General features: G+C 48.6%; 1 protein-coding gene across 1 annotated transcript; it reads left to right on the forward strand.

Annotated features, from left to right (window-relative positions):
• Positions 1-870: 870 nt before the first annotated feature.
• Positions 871-22959, forward strand: FAM131C (family with sequence similarity 131 member C). Its single transcript, XM_051988493.1, has 7 exons — positions 871-1692; positions 13126-13241; positions 14950-14985; positions 15245-15338; positions 17301-17483; positions 18383-18493; positions 21729-22959. The coding sequence occupies exons 1-7, from the start codon at positions 1671-1673 to the stop codon at positions 22025-22027; spliced, it is 861 nt and encodes a 286-aa protein (XP_051844453.1). The 5' UTR covers positions 871-1670; the 3' UTR covers positions 22028-22959.
• Positions 22960-23023: the final 64 nt, after the last annotated feature.

The following is a 23023-nucleotide window of genomic DNA, read 5'->3' on the forward strand; positions in this document are numbered from 1 at the left end:
GCTGTAAAGAGCCACTAGAATTTGAACCCAGATTGTTTGACTCCCATGCGTTATTCTTTTTACTTAGTGACTACATCGCCTACTCAGTTCTACTCAACATACATTTATTAAGCACCTACTGTAGGCCAGGCACTCTATTAGACACTGGAGGAGCACCTTGGAGAAATTCACAAACGACGAGAGAAAAATACTTCAAACTTTTGTGGCTCGGTAATTTCTTCAGGGGGAGGATCCTCTCCATTAGTACATATTTCGACCCTTCCATAATGTTGGAGAGTTGCATCCCATGAAAAATACATCAGGGGACGAGTGACGGTCCTTAGCTAACCCGGAGGCTGACTTACTCTCAAAGCCTTTGAAGCTTTATGGGACTTGTCAGACCATAAATTCGGCAGACATAGATGGCCTTGGATAGCCCGGGGTCTCTCCGCACCAGGACGAGGTACCAGGGCAGCACTTTAGTGCAGGAATAGATAAATATAGTCCCGGTAAATAGAACGTGAATTAACTAGGAAAGACGCCATAAAAAGAGACTTTTTAGCTAGCAGGGTTGAGAAAGCTGCTTGGAAGAGGTGACCTTCAGACTGGATTTTAAAGAGAGGGTAGAACGTCTACAGGTGGATAGGAGGATGGGAGATCATTCCAGTCAGAGGAAACTCATTCCTAAGGGCAAGGAGTGCCCGAGCCCCTAAAGTCCCAACCCCCACCCAGTTCCTGGATGAAAGGTGGTCCATCCTTGTGGACTCCCCAGTTCCAGACCTTCCCAGCCCTATCAACAGGTGCAGAGGAGTTCGGCCCTCCTCCTCCTCCTCCTCCTCCTCCTCCTTCTTCTCCTCTTCTTCCTCCTCCATCGCCGCTGGGAGCAAGCTAAGCAGGGGCGGGGCCCTAGCTTTCTCCTCCAGGGAGTCCTCAAGGCTTCGCCCTGGTCTCCCAAGGGCTATCCAACCCCACCCGCGGTGCAAGCAAAAGAGGAGGAATTCAGAGAGAGCTGCAAAAAGAAGAGAGAGAAGTGAGACAGAGAGAGGGAGGGGAGAGCGAGAGCGGAGACTGAGCCAGAGTCGGGAGCGAAGCAGAGCGGAGAGGGCACAGAGGAGAGGGGCGCAGAGCGGACAGGGGCGCAGAGCGGACAGGGGCGCAGAGCGGACAGGGGCAGAGCAGGGAGGGGCACAGTAGAGAGGGGCGCAGAGCGGAGAGGGGAGCGGGGTTAGAGCTGCGGAGAGGGACACAGCGCTGAGAGAGGGAGGAGGGGACGTGGCCACAGCGGGCGAATCCTCCGAGGCTTCCTGCCTGGCAGGAACCAGAGGCGCCGGCCCCTCTCCGCGCCCTCAGCCTCCCGCCGCCGCCGCCGCTAGCATCGCCGCTACTCCTCGGCGTCCATCCCTTGGCTCCCGCGCAGCTCTCGCGCCCCTAGCCCGGGCCTTCGGCCGCAAACTTCAGCGGGGCCCCTGGGAGCCTCAGAGAGCACCGAGGGGGTCGGGGCGCGGGCGGGGGGCGCGCCCAGCCCGGGCCCGAGGGGCGTGCGCCTGAGCCTGGCCCCATTGCTCGCGCCGCGGGGCCACCCCGAGCTGGGGCCGCGGTGGCGGCGGAGTGGCGCTGCCCGGCCGGGGAGACATGAGCGGCCAGCCCTGCCCCGTAGGGAAGGAGGACGGCCGCTCGCCGCTCGGCCCGTGATGGGCTCCTGCGTCTCCCGAGGTAAGGACGATCGGAGACCGGAGGGCTGGGGTTCGAAGAGACCTTGGAGAATAGGGGAGGGGATCGTGAGCGAAAACCCGTCTCCTTAGGGTCCAGCTTCCTCTCTCTCTCCCACACAAGGACAGGGACTTGTTTATCTCGGGCCACTGGGCACGGGGGCACTGCCCCCAAGAGCGTCAGGACGCCCCCCTCCTCAATGGAGATTTCCAGGTGACTAATCCTCGACTCCCCCCTGGGAGCAACCGTCCAGCCTCTGAGCTGCAGATCCCTCGAGTACGGGGCCCCCCGGGGCTCGGCGCCCTAGGCAATGGGAGGGCTCCAGGGAGGCTGGCATAGTGCCCGACGCAGCGGGCGATCTCGGAGGAGAAAGCTGAGGTCACCCCCTCCCTTCTGTGATCGGACCCCGGGGACCGAAACTGGCGGCAGGACTAGGGGTTAGTCCCCTGCCTCTGGGAAGCTTGTTCTCCCCACCCCCATCCTTTTAAAAACCACCTTCCCTTCTGCCCCCCCCCCCACCTGCAGACATACACACGCGCTCACGGGCGCGCGCGTACACACACATTCACACACTCGTCGGCCTCCAGCCCCCAACCCCAGCCCCTGAACTGATCCCTTTCCTGGGAGTGGAGTCTTGCAAGTCTGAAAAGCTTCTTGTGCTCCAGCCCTCCCTCTGAGCTATGGAGGAGAGCCAGGGGTGGCTGCCACCTTCTGCCTGGCACGAGGTCCAGTTAAGATAGTCATTGTGGATTCTGGCTCAGCACCTTCTCCGGAACCCCCTCCTGCCCTTTTTGATCCATCCTCCCCAGATTTTCCCAAGGGTCTGATTCCTTTCCTCAGTCCCACCTGGAAAGGTAAAGGTTCAGCAGAGGTCTCTCATCCCATTCCTGCCTAGACCTCCTGTTGTCAGAAAGAAGGCAGCTCCCCTTCTCCCTACCCACCTGAAGTCCTTGGTTTAATTTCCTAAAAGCTCCCTTGCTTCTGTTTAAAAAAACAAAAGCAGATCTTTCCCCAAAACCATTTTTAATAGAAGCTTCCATGGCCTTCTGTGAACCCAGGATAAAAAGGGGAGATGAGGCAAGATTAAGGGATGGAGGGAGGGGGATTTGTTATTCCATAAAGGCATGGGGATTTAATCTGATGTTCAAAGGAATCAGGGGCTTGTTTTCTGGATACAGCCTCCAGAATGTGAGGGTGGGAGAAAGAAAAAGGGATTCTTCCTTAAAAGCTCAAAGAGAGCCCTGGCTGAGGAAAGAGAAGTGGAGCTCTCCACAGAGGCAGCGAGATGGCTGAAATGACCTCCAAAGGTCCTCTCAGCCTCTACGAGTCTTCAAGTGATGCTCCCTCTGTGCCCACCCCGCCCCCATTTCCTGTGCTTTTCAGTCCTGAACATCAGTCAGTTGAACCAGTCATCAGATTAGTCAGTTATCAATCAATCATGTACCATTCAGTCAGAGCAGATCAGCTAGTCTAATGCTCGGGTTGTCATTCAGTAAAGTGTTATTAGTTGGCTCGTTGTCATCATCATTGTTCAACACAGAAGCTTCTCCAGCTTCCTAAGTGACCCTCCTCCTCTCTCTCCTTTTCCTTTCTCTCCCTTCTTTTTCTTTCCTTCCCTTCCCTTTCTTTCTCTTCCTCTTCCCTCTTTCCCTTTTCTTTCTCTTCCACTTCCTTTTCCATTCCCTTCACTTTCCCCCCTTCCATCCAGTTCTTTCTCTTTCCTCTTTTCCATTTTTTCTTTCTCCCTTCCAGGTCCTTCCTTTCCTTGCCTTATTCCCTTTTCTTCCCACCCTTCCATTCCTTTCCCTTCTCATTCCTTTCCTTTCCTTTCCCTCCCCTCCCCTTCCCCTTTGAAGCAAGGTTTCCAGGGTAACCACATCACTGGGCTAGTTTCTTAGGACCAGCTTCCTAAACTATCATACCCTCCCCAACCCCCACTCCTATCCTACTTATGGGTACAAGGGGAACAGATCTCTGCTTGGGAAAAGCTTTGACTACCGTGAGATGACAGATACAGGTGGCACCCAAAGGCACCTGGTGCAGGGCTGCATTTCACAGCAGGCTTGAGAGAAGAGCCCGATCATGGCTGAACAGCCCCCCACCCCCAGAACCCTCCCGGAGAGATATGACGCTCTCTTGCCCCTTGATCTTCTCAGCAAAATCTGGTTACTGTGAACACCAAGAGTAATGGGAAGGCAAAGGAGGTCACTGAGGGAAGGATAAACAGCCTGGAGGGTGTCTTGTTTAAGAGCAGTGAAGCCTGCTTGAATCTTAATTTTGACAGTGTGATCTTAGGCAAGTCATTTAAATTTCACTGTCTTAGTTTCCTCATGGGTACAATGAGGTTAATAATACTTGCCCTTATCTTCTTCACAGAACTGTTGAGAGGCTTAAATGAAATGAATGCAAAGCACATGTCAAGCTTTGAAATATGTTGTTTTTCCTTAATGATGGGTATGCACTAAGCCATAGGGACAGCTCTGGTGGCAAACCCAATAACTGACAAGTCCATTAGCAACAATGGACTGAAAGGTCCCCTCCCTAACAATTGACAGACAACTGACACCCTCAATGACAACTGAAGGATCTTTACTAACAGCCTCACTCATTGGCAGACAACTAGATGCCTAGTAAGCTAATGATTCATTTACTGCCTCTGAGTGCTAGATTGGGAGCCAAAGGTCTTGAGTTCAAATTTTGACTCTTCCACAAGTCTTTTTACCCATTCTGATTTCCCATCTGGTCCAGGACCCACCCAACCCTGGAAATTTTGTAGTCCAGCCTCGGTTTACAGTTGGCCCTCTTTCTCAGAGCTCTCCTGGGGCAGCTGAAGTTCTAGAGAAACTATCCACTCTTACACCCCATCCTAAACACAAAATCAAAGCCAGTTGCTACCTCCCTCCCCTTTGTGTCCCCCCCAATCCCCCTACTACCAAATTGTGTTTTAGTGTGATGGACTAAGGGTATAAAGATCTCGGTCTGACTGGGACAGACAGACTTAAAGTGTGACTATTATAAAGTGTGTCTATTATTGTGACAGGTTAGAACTGACCAGGTGTGCCAGGTATTGGCTGGGCCTATGGGAAGTGATCCATCTTAGTTTGGGTCTGTGACAGACTAAGGGTATCCAAGTGTGACAGATATGAGATTGTGTCTATTTGACTACGACAGGCTGAGGGTGGCTGAAAAAGCAGAGATGGCTTTCCAATTTTCTTGCTGTGTACGCTGATGAATGCTTAAAGTATTGAGGGGTGTATCCAAAAACAGTTTCGACAACCATGTGAGAGGGGGCAGATGACACAGACAATCCAAATAACCCGTAGCAAATAGATCCCCAGTAATTGAAAAATAACGTGTAGTCTCAGAACATGTTAGACAGTACAACATTTTGATTCAGACTGATTAACACTGAATGCTAGTGATGGGACAGAACTTAGATCATGGAATGTCAGAGCTGGCAGGTCCTAGGATAGAGAGCTTAAGGGCTGGAAAATGCCTCAGAACACACACTAATAGAGCTTAAAAAAAAAAAAGTCCCTTAGAATCCAAAATGTCAAAATTGAAAGGGACCTTAAAATATCAGAAATGGAAGAGACTTTAGAATATAGAATGCTAGAGTTGGAAAGGGCCTTAGAACCTAGAATGTCAGAGCTGGGAGGGCCTTAGAACCTAGGATGTCAGAACTGGAAGGGCCCTTAGAACCCAGGATGTCAGAACTGGAAGGACCCTTAGAACACAAAATGTCAGAGCTGAGAGGGCCCTTAGAACACAAAATGTCAGAGCTGAGGGTCCTTAGAATTCAAAATGTCAGAGCAGGAAGAGTCCTTAGAACTCGGGATGTCAGAGCTGGGAGGGATTTAGAACACAGAGCTGGGAGGGCCCTTAGAGATTTTCTAGCCTAGAGATCCCCCAAATTACTGCATGGGAGCCAAATCCTGCCCACTAACTGTTTTTGTTCCTCGCAAGGAGTTAGGAATATTTTTACATTTTAAGATACAATATACATATATAAATTCAAAATGTTTTATATTTTTTAAGATAATAAAACTTTGTTTTAAGATGTAAAAAATCATTCTTCGCTCCTGACCATCCTAAAATAGGCTGGTTTGGGTTTAACCTGCAGCCTATAATTTTGCTGATCCCTCATCTAGGTCAAGCCCCTCACTTTAGGGAATTGAAGTCCCATATAACTCTTCACTAATCCCTAATTAGAAGTAGTTGAGGACAGAGAATTGGGGATGGCAGGCAAGCCGATCTGAATCTGTGACAAATCTGAATTATTGATTACTTGGGAAAAGGAAGTACTTGCAAGCTGAAAAAGTACCAATGAGGAGAGCTCCTGAGGTGACCTGATTAAGTGACCATAGATCTGAGGAGTTTGAAGCCCAGAGGTGCTTCCAAAGCATCCAAGAATGGATAATTCTCTTAAATAAGCTAAAATTATTCTATCTCAACCTAAGTCATGCACACACACTGTGTCCATTTAGCAAAAGTCACTTCTTTCCTCTTTCTCCTTACCGTCATTTTCCTCTTGCTTAAACTTAATGAAGCTATTTCAACCCAGAATACATTTCCAACCTTAGTTCAGATTCTTAAAACCAGAGATCTGAGCTCCAGTCCATCCACTTCAGCTGTTTCTCCATCTGTAAAATTAGAGACACTAAGGTCCCTTCCACCTCTGAAATTCTATGTTCTAGAGTCCATCCCAAGGATGCTCTTCTGATCTTCTAAGGGATGCTCTAAGGGCCCTCCCAGCCGTGACATCCCAGGTTCTAAGGGCCCTCCCAGCTCTGAACTCCCGGGTTCTAAGGGCCCTCCCAGCTCTGACCTCCTGGGTTCTAAGGGCCCTCCCAGCTCTGACATTCTCTGTTCTAAGGGTCCTCTCAGCTCTGACATCCTGGGTTCTAAGGCCCCTCCCAGTGCTGATATTCTATGTTCTAAGAATTTTTTTTCCTGACTTGGAGATTCTATGGTCCTTTCTAAGTGGCTCGGTGGTATTTATCTAAGTGTATGGTGGCTGACCTTGCAGAAATGTAGTCCAGTAATGGTGCAAATTAGCTGCAGATTTTCATTAAAGTAGCCTATGGAAAACTGAGCTACCTGTGTTTTTTCCTCCCCTTCCACCCAGGAAGCTGAACCTCCCTTCCTTCTCCATGTCAACTCATCCAAAGTGGAGCTGGTTTTCCCAATGAGCATGGAGGGAGGTTTTAATCCCAGAGCAAATTACAAATAAGACCCAGTCACCCATCTTTCTACAGAGTTCCTCTCATCTTGAGAAGGGGCCTCTAGACTTCAGAGTCTGGCTTTTCCCATCTCTTTCCCTAGAGGAGCCCCAGACTGATGAGGAAGCCTATCCCTGCCATTGAAGACTTCTTATTAGATAGGAAAAACTCAGTTTTTGACCTTAGGGAGCTTCTAAACTGAGCTGTGCATAGCATATACACACTAGGAAATGTCAATGAGAACATTTATAAAGCAGCGAATTAAGCTCAATTCTGATAATACAAACTGAATTCTGAAGACTTGATATGAGGAGCTTAAGTTGATAAGGTGGGCTCAAGAAGGAGATGACTTTAAAGCAGTATTTTATTTTATTTTGTTTTGTTTTGTTGTTGTTGTTAACTATCGCTTTTTATTTTCAAAATATCTGCAAAGATAGTTTTCAATCTTCACCCTTGCAAAACCTTGCAAAAAAAATACAAATTTTTCTTCCTCTCTTCCCCCCATCCTCTTCCTCTAGAGAGCAAGCAATCCAATATAGTTAAACATGTGTAAAATATATATATTTATCATGCAGAGCAGTATTCTGAAGGAGGTGAGGGTCATTGTCCATGGGATTTTCTTGAGAAAGACACTAGAGTAGTTTGTCATTTCTTTCTCCAACATCCCCATTTTACAAATGAGGAACTGAGGTAAATGGGGTTATGTGACTTGCCCAGGGTCATGCAGCTAACACATATCTGAGGCTAAATTTGAACTCAGATCCTCCTGAATCCAGTCCTGCTACCAATGTACCTGGTAGCCAAAGTACTACCTACCTGCCCCAGAATGGGTTATAGAAATAGCTGGTGTTAATATATTAATATCTGATGTTTCTTTAGCACTTTGAAGGTTTTCACACATCTCAGACAGACTTCTCATTTGAACCTCACAGCAATGAGGTGGGAGTCATTGCTAAAGAGGACTCATTATCCCCATTGTAGAGATGAAAAACTGAGGCTCAGAAAAGTCGGATAATTTGTTTAAGGTCATATAGCTCGTCACTGTCTGAAGCCAAATTTGAATCTGAATCTCTTCTTGTTCTATAACCCTAATGGATTTAGAGAGGAGGGGGTCTTAAGGGAGGGGAAATGGAGGGAAGGGTGTCTGCTGCCGCTGAAAACCGAGCCAAGGGAATAGGAACTGCACAATCACTCTATAAATATCTCTTCTCGAGGGCTAGGGAAGATTGGTAACAGCCAGCCTGTTCTCAGCCAAGCCGCCACGCCAGGCTGGGTCTCTGCACCTGTGGCGGTGACTCACCAGGCAGAGGGAGGAGGCAACATCCTCTCCCTCTCATTTGAGGGCTGGCGGAAGAGGAGAGCAGAACTCGGCCCCATTGTACAGAAAGGGAGACTGAGATCTAAGAGACAGCAAAGTGACTCAAGTACTTAGTAGAAAAGCTAACAGTCCCCATCTTTTTTTTTTTTTTGAAGTGTAAAAGCTAGAGAATTCTTGTTATTTTGTGAATAAATTGGCTATGACACTTTTCCACAATTAAATGTCACTATTCACCAGTACAGAAGTCGATACTTAACCAGACTGAGCAACGAGGCAAAAAGAGCAGACGTGGGAATATTGTTGGTAATTCAATTTATATTCTTCACGCCTGTGTACTGCACATTATTCTCACCAAGGAAAAGTGTCCGAACAGATCAGTGGAGCAATATGGCCTCTGCAACCTTTTTGATAGCAAGCAGTTTCAGGAGTAATAGAATTGAACTTTAAGATTTTCCTTGATTTTATTGGTTTGCACCCAAGTTACTTGAACATATTTCAGTTTTTAAAAACTATACACGAGGGGAAAAAACTGATTTAAGAGAATACTGAAGCAGTCAGTCAAATATAGAACTAACTTTGAGGTCATCGTTGAATTGGTCCTGAAGGAATATATCGCCCTAACGGTTTGAGAATCAAGCAAATAGGATTTCTCCGTAGAAAGGAACAGTCCTTCTACAGAAGCAGAAGTGTAGCTCTCCTTTCATAGGATTGATGTCCTAGGACCTGTTAGAATTATCAAGATAAGAGGGCGTGAATGACGCCGAACTTCTTGGTGGAAACAGAAAATAGAGGTAGGGGAAGGGAGACCAAAGAGCTGAGTTCAAATTCTGCTGAGCATTTTCTCAGCATTTCTCCGACTGTTGCCTTGCATGTGATAGATTGTTGACTTAAATTTTCAGAGTGTGACCTTGGGGAAAACCTTGCTGTACTTCAGCTATCTCGTGACTAAAATCAAAAGGCTGGGCAAGCTGGTCCCTTCAAACGTGAATGTTTTGTGTGCCAGAATTATTTTTAGTTCTAAGGTCTAGTTGACTAGAGGAAAGGATGGGGGGGGGTCCTTTATGGAACTGAGATGCCCCAAGGAATTGAGTCAGGAACATGTTATACTGTAGATTATATGAATATTATCTGGAGGGAGGTGACCAGTGACTGTCCATTTCCCCACCTTTCGAGAAGAAAAGTGGGGCTGAAATCACCAGAGGAAGGTTTTAGGGAAGATACACAGCAAGAAAGTGAGCGGCCAGACACAAGAAGGAACTTCCTCTGGTCAAGGGGCATTCCATCCTGCAACAAATGGGCTGAGAAAAGAAATGGCCTCTTGTGACTTCCAGTTTAACTGGAAAACACCGGAGAATCTGGAAAGAACTGGCCACTTGGATGCAGGAAGATGGAAGAGGTGACTTCTAAGTGCCCAGGAAGCAAACCAGTTTTAATTCTGCCCCCCGCCTTTTTTTTTTGAGGAAAGGAAAGAGAGTCTTTCATTCGGACTTGAGTCAGTGAAGTACCTACTATGTGTCAGCACCTTACTAAGTGCTGGGGATACAAAGAAAGGCAAGGAGCAGAGGGAAGAATGAGGCTTTGACCTCAGAATCAAGGATAAAGCAGGAGTCATATCTGGATCTGCTGGGTCGCTCAGAGGTACTGAGTTCAAATCCCAGTCTGCTACTAACTACAGGAGTGACCTTGCCCAAGCCATTTTCCTGCTCTGGGTCTCAGGGTCCTCATCAGCAAAAGGAGCCTAAAATCGCTTTTATTCTCAAGCCTGCGGTTGACTAAGGAGAGGATGGGGAGATGCTTCTGGAGATCCGGGCCCCTCAGGGCTGACTTCCTATGGGACAGACCAGGCCCGTGCTGGGGGAGGGGGCCCTGAGCTACGTAGGAGGGTAGCTCGGGGCCCATTTCTTCGTCCCTCTCCGGCTGTGTTTTTCCAATGGCCAGTGACGTGGTCGGCTTGGTCCCAGCTGGGGAAGGAGGAGCCTGTGGCTCCTCCCAGGGCCGCTTCATTACCTGATGTCTCTATGGCAACCACGGGTGACATCACCAGAGCCCAAGTCCTGAGAGGGAGAGGGAGGCAGGAGGCAACCAGCTGTGGGCTTGGACCCTGGAGAGGAGACACTGGAGAAGCCAGACTGGGGAGGGACGGAGCCCGGAGCCTGGTGGAAGGAGCCCTGGGAGGAAGGAGGGAGCACTGGGCCCCAAGGTAGAAGACCTGGTTCCCCATTCTGCTGCAACTGGCAGTGGGGGCAAGTCACTCCTCTTGGAGCCTCAGTTTTTCCAACAATAAAATGGAGCCAATCCCAGTGACTCCTCTGATACTTTCATTTTGTTTCTCCCTGTCTTGAGGAGGCAGCATAGGAGTTATCACAGGACCAGGCAGGGCCCCACAAAAGAGGGTGCGTAAGAGATTTTTAACATCTTTCAGGAGATGTGTGGAGGGCTCATCAATATTCTTATTCATCTTTAGAGTTTAGTGTCTGTGAAAGTGAGGTCATAAAATATCAGAGCCTGGAGGGCTGTTAGGACATCGAGTGCTAAATACATAGGAAGTCAGAGCTGGGAGGCCCTTAGAACCCAGGAGGTCAGAGCTGGGAGGGAGCTTTAGAACCCGAGATATCAGAGCTGGGAGGGCCCTTAGAACCCAGGAGGTCAGAGCTGGGAGGGAGCTTTAGAACCCGAGATATCAGAGCTGAGAGGGCCCTTAGAACCCAGGAGGTCAGAGCTGGGAGGGCCTTAGAACACAGGATGTCAGAGCTGAGAGGGCGCTTAGAACCCAGGATGTCAGAGCTGGGAGGGCCCTTAGAACCCAGGATGTCAGAGCTGAGAGGGCCTTAGAACCAGGAGGTCAGAGCTGGGAGGGTCCTTAGAGAAGAATGCCTGATTTAGAGGCTGTTGGAGGGAGGATTTGAACCCCGTTCCACCACTTGCTGTAACCTGTGTGTTCTTGGACAAGTCGTTGTCTCTCTGGACTGCGATATCATCCTCTGTAAATGTTCTGGGTGACTAAGCCCCTTTCCTAAGCTGGACAACCTCTTCATTTTATAGAAGAAGAAATGAAGATCATAGGAGGAAAAGTGAGCACCCAGACGTCGGGTCTCCTGTAACCCTCCTCCACACCACACATTCCCCCTCCCCAATGGAGATTCCATGAACTAGACTTGTAGAGCACTTAAAGGCATAGTATATGGTACCTACACAGTTGATGTTTAATAAGTACTTGTTTCCTTCCCTAAAAACCACAGCTTCTAGGTTGCATCTGACCTCTTAAACGCAGGGGCCGCTACCTCTCGGAAGCCGTCAACTCCCATCTCCTTAATGCCTCCAGATTTAATGAATTTGGGGAAAATTTGGCCCAACGGGGTGGGCTCCACCCCAGCACATCTAGATTCACTGTTGGGAGAGGAGAGACAGCTAGAGTCCGGATTGTGTCCCTGTAAGGAACCTCCCTCCCCTTCTCCCAACTGAGTATCTGTGCCCGTCACTGCCTGGGGAAGGCAGGGTCACTCACGATGAAAGCTCTCTCTGCCCCTTGTGGTCTTCCTCCCTCCTTGAACAGTAGGAGGGCAAACTAGATCCGTCCTATCTTCCTGTTCCTCGGTTTCTCAGAGGCCCTTCCCTTCTCATCGTCCCCAGAAGAGCCAACGGCCCCAAAGCTGTCGTGATCTTGGGTTGAATGAATAGAAGCTCCATGTCCAGAATGATGGAGGACATGGCTTTGTTCTGTCCCCTGGGCAGACCAGTCTGGGCTGTTATTCTCTAATCTAGATTCAAAATTGTAGGGAGGACATTGGCAAGGAGAGCATCCATTCAGAGAGAATCTCTGGGTTAGGAAAAAGAAGAGAGATTGCCCCAAGCCAAGACTGATTAAAGGGTTTGGGGTTATTTATCCTGGAGAAGAGAAGATTCTAAAATAATTTGAAATGTTGTCATGAAGAGGAAGGATTTGTTTTTTCCTTCTTAGTCCCAACTGGCAGAACTGGGAGCAAATGGGTCTATGTTGCCAGGAGGCAGATTTTAGCCTGATAAAGTTGGGAAACATTGCCTGTCATTGAAAGATTCCCTAAAGTGGAACGGACTGGGAGCTGTGGGTTTAATAAAAACATTGGATTGTAAATCTAAATTTAGGAGTTTAAATCTCCTTATATGCCTGAGAAAGTTACAAGAACTGCTAACTCTTGAACCCAGGCTTAAAACCCATGACTTTCTCACTTTCAAAGGATAATAGTCATCCATTGGTTTTAGGAACCAAAAATTTTGGTGCAAATGTCTTTGAGACCGATACACCGGATGTCTTTGAGATTGGATGGAAAAAACATTCAAATTTTAAAAAATTAAAAAGAAGAGATTGGACGAGTATTTATGAAGGCTGTTGAAGCAGGCTCGCCTGTTCTAGCTGGGGGAAGGAGGAAGGCTCTGTAATGGTGGAGGAGCCTTGCCCATTGCAGGAGTCCGTGCAGCTCTCTCGGATGGAGCTGCTTTGAGAGGGTCAGGCCTCCTTGAATTGGCCAATCCCAATTAGGCTGCTTTCAAGCAAAGGGACTAAAGGGCAGAGTCAAACCTAGGATATTCCCTGAGAACAGAACCCTGGAAGCAGGAAAGCAGATGCAGAATTCAGACAGCACCATTGACTGCCTTTATCCTGACCCCTTCCAAGGCAAATCCTGCTTCAGACACTTGTTAGCTAGTCACTTAACCTTCTGAGCTCAGTTTCCTCACCTGTAAAATGACCTAGAGAAGGAAATGGCAACCCACTCCTATATCTTTGCCAAGAAAACCTCAAATGGGGTCACGTAAAGTTGGACAGGACTGAATAACAACAACCATTCCTTCCCTTCCTAACTGAGGCTCCCTTTCTCCATCTCAACCCTTTCCTTTAACTCACGCTCTTTCTTTCTCCAGAACTGTTCACAAGTGCCCACAAAGACTGCCCTCTGCCCAGGGACATAGATTGCCCAGCCCCGGACCTCTCCTCCGGCTGCTTTCCTGCTGCTGCTCCGGACTATGTCACCAGTAAGGTAAATGGCACTCCATATTTCTCCACCCCAACTTGCCCACACCCTCAGGCTACACCTGGACCTCTATCCCTACCCTAAAGGGGACGCCGCTAGGCTTGGGACCCTCCTTGATGATTCTGCAGCACTTTCAGACTCCCTACATCTGTGGTGTTTCTGGGGACCCCTCTATGGGCTTGCTATGGACACCAGTATCCTTATCCATAAAATGAAGGGTCTGGACAAGTTCTTGGCGTGGTATCTTGGAGAATGTGCTGGATTTGAGTTCAGAGGAGCAGAGATTGTGTCCTTGTTCTTGCTTCCTGAATTCAGATCCTCTCTTAGATATTCATTAGCTGTGTAATCCTGGGAAGGTCGGTTCCTTTCTCTGAACCTCAGTTACTTCACCTGAAAAAGAGAGGTGACTGCACCAATATTCCAGGCTGTTGTGAAGCTTAAAAGAGAAAATATATGTAAAAACCTTAAAACAATGTAAAAATATTGACAACTGTTATTGCTCACGTGACTTTAAACAAGACACTCAATTCCTCCCCAGCTTCAGTTTGCTCATCTGTAAAATGGGGGACTGAGGGGGGGGCTGGACCAAATGACATCTGAGGTCCTTTCACATTGAGATCTATGGATATATATATTGAAGTAGCAATTTCCCAATTAGCTGGGCCCTTGAATCGAGGCATCCAGCAATCCTATATTTATTTTCCACCTGCTAAGGGGCAGCCAGGCCAGATCCCTGGGTAGATGAGAGGGTTATTGGGCCCTTCACTTCCTTCCAGGAATACTGATGGATCATACTTCCTGATGAACTTACTTGGTATAACTAGTCAATAAGCACTGATTAAGCTCCTACTATGTGCTTAGTTCTAGGGATACAAAGAAATACAAGAACATATCTTGCACTCCGATGAAGGAGACAATATTTAAATAGTACACATTGGGGGGGGGGAAGAGACAGAGAGAGAGAGACAGATACAGAAAGGAGAGAGAGAGATAGAGACAGAGTCAGAGTGAGAGACAGAAAGAAAGAGACAGCGAGACAGAGACAGAGAGAAAGAGAGAAACAGAAAGAGAGAGAGAGAAGAGAGAGAGAGAGAGGAGAGAGAGAGAGAGAGAGAAGAGAGAGAGAGAAGAGAGAGAGAGAGCAAGAGCAAGAGTGAGAGAGACAGAAAGAGAGACAGAGAGAGAGAAACAGAGAGCAAGAGCAAGAGAGAGAGAGAGAGAGAGAGAGAGAGAGAGAGAGAGAGAGAGCGCTAAAGAGAAAAAGAGAGAGAGAGAGAGAGAAGGAGGGAGAGAGAAAAAGAGAAAGAGAAAGAGAGAGAGAGAAAGAGAGAGAGAGAGCAAGAGCAAGAGTGAGAGAGACAGAAAGAGAGACAGAGAGACAGAGAGAGAGAGACAGAGAGCAAGAGAGAGAGAGAGAGAGAGAGAGCAAGAGAGACACACAGAGAGAACGAGAGAGAGAGAGCGCAAGAGCAAGAGAGATAGAGACAGAAAGAGAGAGAGACAGAGAGCAAGAGAGAGAAAGAGAGAGAGAGAGACAGACAGAGACAGAGAGACAGACAGACAGAGACAGAGACAGAGAGAGAATGTGAAAGGGAAAGGCACCAGGAGCCAGAAGGACCTGGAGAAAGTTTCTTTTAGAAGGTGGGATTTGAGTTGCCTGATTGCTCTTTTAGAAACTACATCTTCCTGAATCTCTTTTTTCATTTCATTTTAGGAAAAACAAATGGATTTCTGTTGGGATCCCTGGCAGGTCTGTTCACTTGCCTGATCTTCCCCCCACTAAACCCTTACTCCATGCCCGGTCCCTTAGCATGCTTCCACCCTGCTGGGTCCTGGGGGAAAAGTTGGACAAGGAGGGACCTTGATTCATCAAGCCCGGGCTGTCCCCTTCCAGGTTTCTCCTTCCATGGCCCTGGCCCAGACTCTGAGACTGGCATAGGAGCGGGAAGGGTATTATAGGACTGGGAGGGGGGTTATCCATTGATCCTCCCTTTCTCTTCTCCCTTTAGAAATGCTTCCGGACACCCAATGGCTTCCTATCTGAGACCAAGACCTGCTCCAGTAACTACAATGTGGCCGCCCTAGCCACCTCCTCCCTGGTGGGTACGTACAGGCCCAGAGCAGCCTTACGGCTTGACATCAGCACCTAGGACAGATGGCACAAAACGGAGTTTTAAAGACTCACCCTGCTGAGGGAGACAGATGCCTGCTAAGCGATCAGGGAAGGCTAACAGGGTGGGACTGAGCTAGAGAAGAATTTCTCTGCCACAGGCAGACAATGTCTTATTTTACCTGATTATTCTTTCTGGCTATGCGCTAAATGCAATTGTTTCAGTTGCCCCGGGATAAAGCTAAGCTAAGTATTAAGCTTAATTTTTTTCCAGCATTCTCTAAATTTTGGTGCCCTAGGCCAAAGTCCCAGTTGCCCCACCTTTGGGACGGCTCTTACAGAACTTTGTCTGCACCTGCCTCTCCCAGGGACCAGTACCTTAGAAGATTTGAGCCCTCCAAGAATAAAGCCAACAGTAATCTATCAAATGCTTACCATGTGCCAGGAACTGAGCTAAGAGGGGTAGACCTCAAATATTATATATTTAGTGCAGTGGATAGAACTCTAGCTTCAGGAGGAACTGAGTTCAAATCCAGATATAGGTACTTAATACTAGCTGTGTGACTCTGGACACTTAACCCCAACTGACTCACCAAAAATACAAAAATAAAAGATTCTATTTTTAAAGGAGAACAGAAAAAAAGAACATGGACACTTCATGCAGGGGCAAAGACAGGGAGGTAGGAATGAACCACATTATGCCTGTTGGAGAAAGAAGAGCTAGACTGGACAGAACGCGGGATATGTGCTAGAGGGCCCCAGAGACAGGCTTCCCTCCCAGGCTTATTCCTGCCTCTATTCTTTACTCCTGCTGTTTCCTCTGCCTGGAATGCTTTCTCCATTATTACCCTTTCTCTCTTCAACCTTCAAGGCTCTGTAAGCTCTGCTTCCTCCAGGGAGCCTTTCCCAATCACCTTCACCATCAGCAATCTTTCTGTCCTCCAAGAGGGAATATGAGGTGGTAGAAAGGACCCTGGAGGGAGGAACAGGACTAAAATACTGGCCTTATTATGTCCTACCTGTGTAGTCTTGAGCAAATCATTTTATCCCAGTGTGGATCTCATTTTCTCCTTCTATAAAATAGATATAAAATATAAAATATCTATAAAATCTATAAAATACCAATGATTACTAAAGTCCCTTCTAGTTCTAAGCCTAGGAATTCCTACAGAAAGAATTGGTTGTTTCCTAAGAGCAATAAAGTACCCGAGAATCCATTGGTACCGTTGCCAATCAAGAACGCAGAACTATGGGAAAAACCAGTTTATTATGCACAGAGCGCAAACTCTCTCTACAAAAATCAGTGAGATATGAGCAACAGCCTTACGTGGACTTGGGTTACAGCAGCAAGATGGGGACAGTGGGATTTCGGAGTAAATAAGAGAAGAGGATGATTGACACTTAAAAGAACATGTTAGAAGGGAAAGGTTTTCATCACATCACACATGGTACTAGCCAGTTAACACCAGAGCCGCAGCTGATATTTCGAGCTGTAAATTTGTAAACAGGCAGAGCAGGAACTAACCAGATCCCAGTAGGGCTCCAGTGGATGTCTCAGTTTTCTTTTACACTCTAGCTATTTACGTGACTTGCCGATCTTAAGTAAATGGTAGTAAGAACGTTAAGCCAGAAATTCTTTTTGTCTATGTGGCCTAGTATACAATAGGCAACATTTTTGAATTTTTGATGGAAGTACAAGGAATATTGCATTATGGGAGCAAGAATCTTGGTTCTGATACTAGAGGATCTGAGTTCAAATTCCCCTCTGGTACATCCTACTTGGGTATAATTTTGGGCAAATCACCTCCTGTCCCTGAACCTCCGTTCTCTCATTTGCTAAATGAGGGGCTCTGGGATCCTTGCAACTCCAGATCTGTGATCCTTGGTTGAGTGGTTATGGTACACGGTTGGGAATGGGAGCAAATAGGAATAGCTCAGCTTCTTCCCATGCCCAGGTGTGGTGCAGAGCATCAAGGACCACATCACAAAGCCCACAGCCATGGCTCGGGGCCGGGTAGCCCACCTGATCGAGTGGAAAGGCTGGAGCGCCCAGCAGTCGGGCTGGGACCCATCGCCAGCAGAGGAGGAACATTACAGCTACCTTCCTGATGAGCTTCGGGAGGCCCGATTTGCTGCAGGTCAGTGGGACCAGAGGGTTGGGGGGGAAGTGGCGAAGCTAAGGGACAAAAAACAACTTAAGTGAAGACTGGTACCCAAATAATGACCCCATGGAACCTGAGATGACATCCAAAAGAGATTGGAGTGAAAGAACAGTGGAGAACATCAAAAGACCTGCATTCAAATCCTAACCATCTCTCATCTGCTTTGATCTTAAATAAGATATTTTGCTTTAATGAGCCTCAGTTTCCTCATCAACCAAAAGGAAATAATAATTAAGCTACTAACTTAATAGGATTGTTGGGAAACAAGTGCTTTATAAACTTTACATAATTGTTACTAAGTGGTGCAAGGCCATTGGCTGGACATCAGATCATTGGGTGGGCAGTACGTCATTGTATGGCTATTGGATTGGCACCCATAGGATGAGCACTAGGCCACTAGATGTGTGTAGTATTATTGGGGGATGGGGATTAGTATAATATCATTAGGTGAGCCTTGGACTATTATAAGGGTATAAGATCATTGTGTGGGCACAGGGTGATTAGGACTGTTGGGTGGTTGGAGTAGAATTTTTACTGAGCACTGAATCATTAAATTGGGATAAAGTCATTGAGTGGACCCTAGGGCATATATAGGATTCCTAGGTGGGCACTGGATTATTGGACCATTGGAGTAGGATCATTGAATTGGGATAAAGTCATTGGGTGAACCAAAAGGTAGACATAGGATTGTTAGGTGGGAATTATTTGAGCATTGGGTGGAAACCAGATGGGGGTTGGATTATTGATAGGCATTGGAAAGGCCCTAAAGAGGCGGTTGTCCTGGCTGTTTCCTTCCTCTGAACCTACGCATTGCAGCTCCATTGCAGGTAGAGTCTGTCACCAACTCCAGCCCCGGTCCCTCCTTCTCAATACAGGTGTTGCTGAGCAGTTTGCCATTACCGAGGCCACACTGAGTGCCTGGTCCTCGATAGAAGATGAAGAGATGTGCCATGGAGAGAGTCCCCAGGATGTCATCCCCCTACAGGGTATGTTCTCCTGGGTGGGAGTGGGGAGAGCAAAAGAAGAGAAGGAGATGAATAATTTAATTAAATTCAAGATGAATATATAAGTGCCTTCTGTGTGCCAGGTACATAAACAAAAAGGAAACTGTCTCTGCCCTCCTATTCTGCTGGAGGGGGGAAACAACATATATACAGACAAGTTAAAAACAAAATATGTATCAACTTCTAAGGAATAATTTTGTAACGGAGAGATTTTGCTTTTATGGTACATTTGTTTCAGTTTCCTTGGCAGAGACACTGAATGGGTTTGCCATTTCTTTCTCCAGTTCATTTGAAAGATGAGGAAACTGAGGCAAACAGGGTTAAGTGACTTGCCCAGGATCACTCCGTTAGTAAATGCCTGAGGTTGGATTTTCCTGACTCCAGGATGGGTTGGGCGTTCTGTCCACTCCCCTTAAAAACAGGTGATAGCATTAAATTTTTTTTTTTTTTTTTTTTTTTTTTTACAAATGTCCAGTGATTGTATTCTCCCGAAGGACCTGTGATTTTATCAGGGTCTGCTTCCCAGATTAAAACAACCCTTTCCCTGCAACCCCCTGCCTTGGTAGACAGTCTTCATGAGTCACTGGGTCTAAAAAAAAAGAAGCGTCCCCCTCCCCCCGTGGCCAGCCCTCAGTATCTCGGAGCTGAGTGGACTCTCCCACATCTGACACGGTGCCAACTTGCTCAGCTCTGCCAAGCCCCACAGGCCACCGGCAAAGCTTTGGAGAGCCCAGGTCACCTCCATGCCCCACCAGGCACCGGGGGAGGGACGGCTGAAGATGATTATAGGATGAGATCATTGACAAGGATTTGTTTTAAAGCGCTCTCTACGTGTCCTCGGTCCTATTGCTCTGTGCTGTTCCCCTCAGGGCCCCTTAGTGAATGGATGAGGGAGCCATCGGTGACAATGGAGCAGGGAGCGGTATTGGGAGAAAGAGCCACCGGGATGCCCGGTCATCGGGAGCCAAGGGGCCACAAGCAAGGACCGGAGCATCCTTTCCCCTCCGCGGGGAGGACAGGAGGACAGGGGCTGGTCGGGATCAGGAGAGGGAAGAGAGGAAGCGAAGAAAGGGAGGGCGGGAGCATGGGAACATGTCATGGAAAGTGCTTTGAGACTTGGGATTTTCCACTGACCCAGAATGATGCTCCATCCCACTGGCCAGCCAGAATGGACGCTAAAGAGCAAGGTTAGGTCAGTGGAAAGAGCCTGGCCAAAGCCTCTCTTTCCTGCCCCCTTATATATTCTTCTTCATGTACTCATTGGCTCAACCAAACTGATCTCATCCAGGCTCAAAGAAAATCATTTCTGAAAAGCCTTTTGCAAAGCCTAACATTATTATGGTACCAGTTTATTATTATACTATCTGCTAAGTGGGTACCATAATACACAGAATACCAGTTTATTATTATATTACCCGCTAGGTGGTGTCATAATGCACAATCAGTTTATTCTTATATTACTTGCTATGTGGTGCCTTAATTCCCAGAATACCAATTTATTATTATATGAACCGCTAAGTGGTGGCCATAGTGCACAGAGCACTGGCTCTGGAAGCGGGAAATGAGTTCAAATCTAGCCTCAGACACTTAATATCTGTGTGACTCTGGACAAGTCACTTCATCTCTGCCTCAGTTTCCTCAACTGTAAAATTGGGGCGGAGCACTAATAATAGCATCTACCTCCCGAGATGGTTGTGAGGTTCAAATGAGATGCTTGTACAAGTGCTTACGCAAAGAGCCTGGCACACAGTTGGTGCTACATAAATGCTTAGTACTCTCCGACTATGATTAATAATAAAAGGTGATGATTTCATGTCCTGACGAACTCCAGAGAGATAGATTGTGCTCCAGGTGTGTGCTGGGAAAAGTTTAAAAACCAGACGGGGTGGAGGGGGAGGGAGGAGGCCGGAAGGAGGGAGAGGAATATGCAAATCTTGTTCGGTCTGATCTGAATCATTAACACTTTCCCCAGCACTTTCTTAAGCCTGGAAATCCACAACCATTGCGTTTGGTGGGGGATGGGGATCTCTGAGGTGTCAGTTTTCACACTGAAAATTTCCCAATGGGTCCAGTCACCGCCGGCTCCTTCCCCAGGCTGTTCTAAAAGCCTTAGTTTTGCTTGTAATGCTGAATCACCGGCGAAACCTTCAGTTTAGATTCGCGGCGTCCAGTTTTACTGCATCCTGAAGCTGAGGCAATCGTGGTGAAGATCACTTTCTCTTAGAGCCACGGACCACTAAAGCGGTCGCTAGAGTTGCGGCATCCTTACGTAGACGGAGAACACCTCCTGCTCTCACCTCCGACCTTTGCACTGGTTCCCCGTCCCTGACGTGCCCATTTCACGTCCCTCATTTCCTTCCAAGCTTAGCCCAGACATGACCGCCTTTCTATATCAGGTCATTCCTTAATCATCAGTTGGCTTCAGTCAAGCTTCGCTTTGTTGGATTCTGAGTTTTAGGGCTGAACCCCTCCTAACTCTGGGTCACAGGGCGTTTGCTAGAGAGAGAACCCACCGCAGGTGTGAGGAGCCCCGTCTTCCGGCCTGGGTGCGGCTCCCAGAGCTCTGCCTCCAGCCCTGAAGGTGAGGGGTTGCTCTGGCTCCCCTGTGATGCGTGTGGCGTGTATCTGCATCCCACGCCGGTTCTCTCCTCACAACACTCCCGGGGAAGAGATTTCAGACATTTTAGCCTCAAGGACAAAGGCAAACGTGCGGTTCCCAGCTCTCTAAGAGCTCATGCTGCGCGGGAGTGAATTCAGCATCAGCCTAAGGGTATAGAATACAATGTATACTGAGGCAGTTGAGAGCCCCGACACCTGAGGGGAGGCTCCTAGGAGGACAAGCGTCCTGAAAGATATTGAGTAGGAGAGAGTGTCCGAAAGAGAGCGAGCCGGAGGAAAGGAGGATAATGCAGTAGGGTAGTGTGCCTGAAGCGTGCCTTGTGAAGGACATGGGAAACTTTAGGGGCCATCTCATCTATTTGACAGGTAAGGAAACTGAGGACCAAAGAGGTCATGTGATTTGTCCAGACCCACACCCGACACAAGGGGAAAGGTTGGAGGAGGGATCCGGAGAGGATAGGGAGGGTCCGGTGCTAACCTCCTTTGCTCGGCTCCCAAATCTTGGGAGCCTCTACCCGCCATGGGTCTTTGCTGGAGGGGAGGAATCCCGAGAGAATAGAGGAGGGTCTCGTGCTAACCTCCTTTCCTCCGCTTCCAGACTTCGGGAGCCTCTACCTGCAGGACAACCTCCGCAATGGGCCTTTGCTGGACGGCAGCCTCCAGGCCTTCTCCTCCTCCCTCTCCTCCTCTCTCCCGGCCCCTGGTCCTCCCGCCGAGAGCTGGGACTCCCCGGAGGAGGCGTCCGCCGCGGGCCCGTGGCCTCCCAGCCCCGACAAGCAGCGGCTGCTGCTGCGAGGAGGCCCCGAAGCCCAGGCGGAGTCCCGGTCCCAGCTGCACAGCTCCCTCCGCTATGTGGACAGCAGCTCCCTCTCAGAGGACGAGGTCTTCTACAACTGAGGCCGGGCCCTGGGCTGGCACTGAGCCAGCCTGGAGAAAGACGCCGGGGGAGGAGGGGGGAGCAGGGGGGAGCGAGGCCCCTCCTTTCTTCACTGACCCCATTGACCTCCCTGCCCCATGCTCATACCACGCCAAGGGGTGCACCGGGGCGCTTGCCCCTACCGGCTGTGGCTCGGGGCCACGGGCATCAGACTTCCCGAGGTCTCCAGCGGAGGCTGCTCCCCTGTAGTGGACGGACTCATGCCTCTCTTTGATCTTGAGATGGGCGAGTCGGGCAACCGGTAGGCATGGGGCCGTGGAGTCATCGAGACCCCTTAGGAAACCAATCGGTGCCTCAGTTTACCCCTTGTTCAATGGGAGCCATATCCCCCCAGCCCTTTCCTTTCCCTTTCTGTCTGGGAGGTAAGGTTGGGCAGAAGCGGGCTGAGGGGTCTTCTATGTGCCCCTCCTTCCCACCGCCTCTCTTGCCCTTCCTCAGGACAAAGCAGAATACTGAACTCTGTGACATCAAGAATTACCCCTGAGGAGTCCCCTCTGCCGTCCCCTCAGTGGTGACAGGGAGGGCTCTAGGAGGTAGCAAGGGATTGTCCGAACCCCTGGGTTCCCTCCTCAATCTCCCCTCACGTCTCACACTTCTACTTGGGGGTAAGCTCTCTCTTCCCCCTCACTCCCTCTGCTTCTTCCCTCAGCCCTCCTACAAGGTGGTGACTCCCTCCCCTGGCAGCTAAAGCCCCCCTTCTTGTCACTGTGACCGTCTGAGCATCCTCATACTGTAGCACTTCCTGGATACTCCAGGGATTGGCTCCCAAGTTACTGGAGATCCTTCCCAACAGGGGCCCCTTGGTGGACAGTCTTCCTCTCTCTCCACCCTATCCATTCATTCCCTTCCCCTACCATGTTCTCTGAAGACATTAAAGTGGTGGATTTGTCCAGTAGCTAACAGACTGATGGCTTGGGTTGAGGGGTGGATGATAATTCTTGGGTCTCCAGCTTTAT

Source organism: Antechinus flavipes, chromosome 3 (assembly GCF_016432865.1).
Source record: "Antechinus flavipes isolate AdamAnt ecotype Samford, QLD, Australia chromosome 3, AdamAnt_v2, whole genome shotgun sequence".
Classification (NCBI taxonomy): domain Eukaryota; kingdom Metazoa; phylum Chordata; class Mammalia; order Dasyuromorphia; family Dasyuridae; genus Antechinus; species Antechinus flavipes.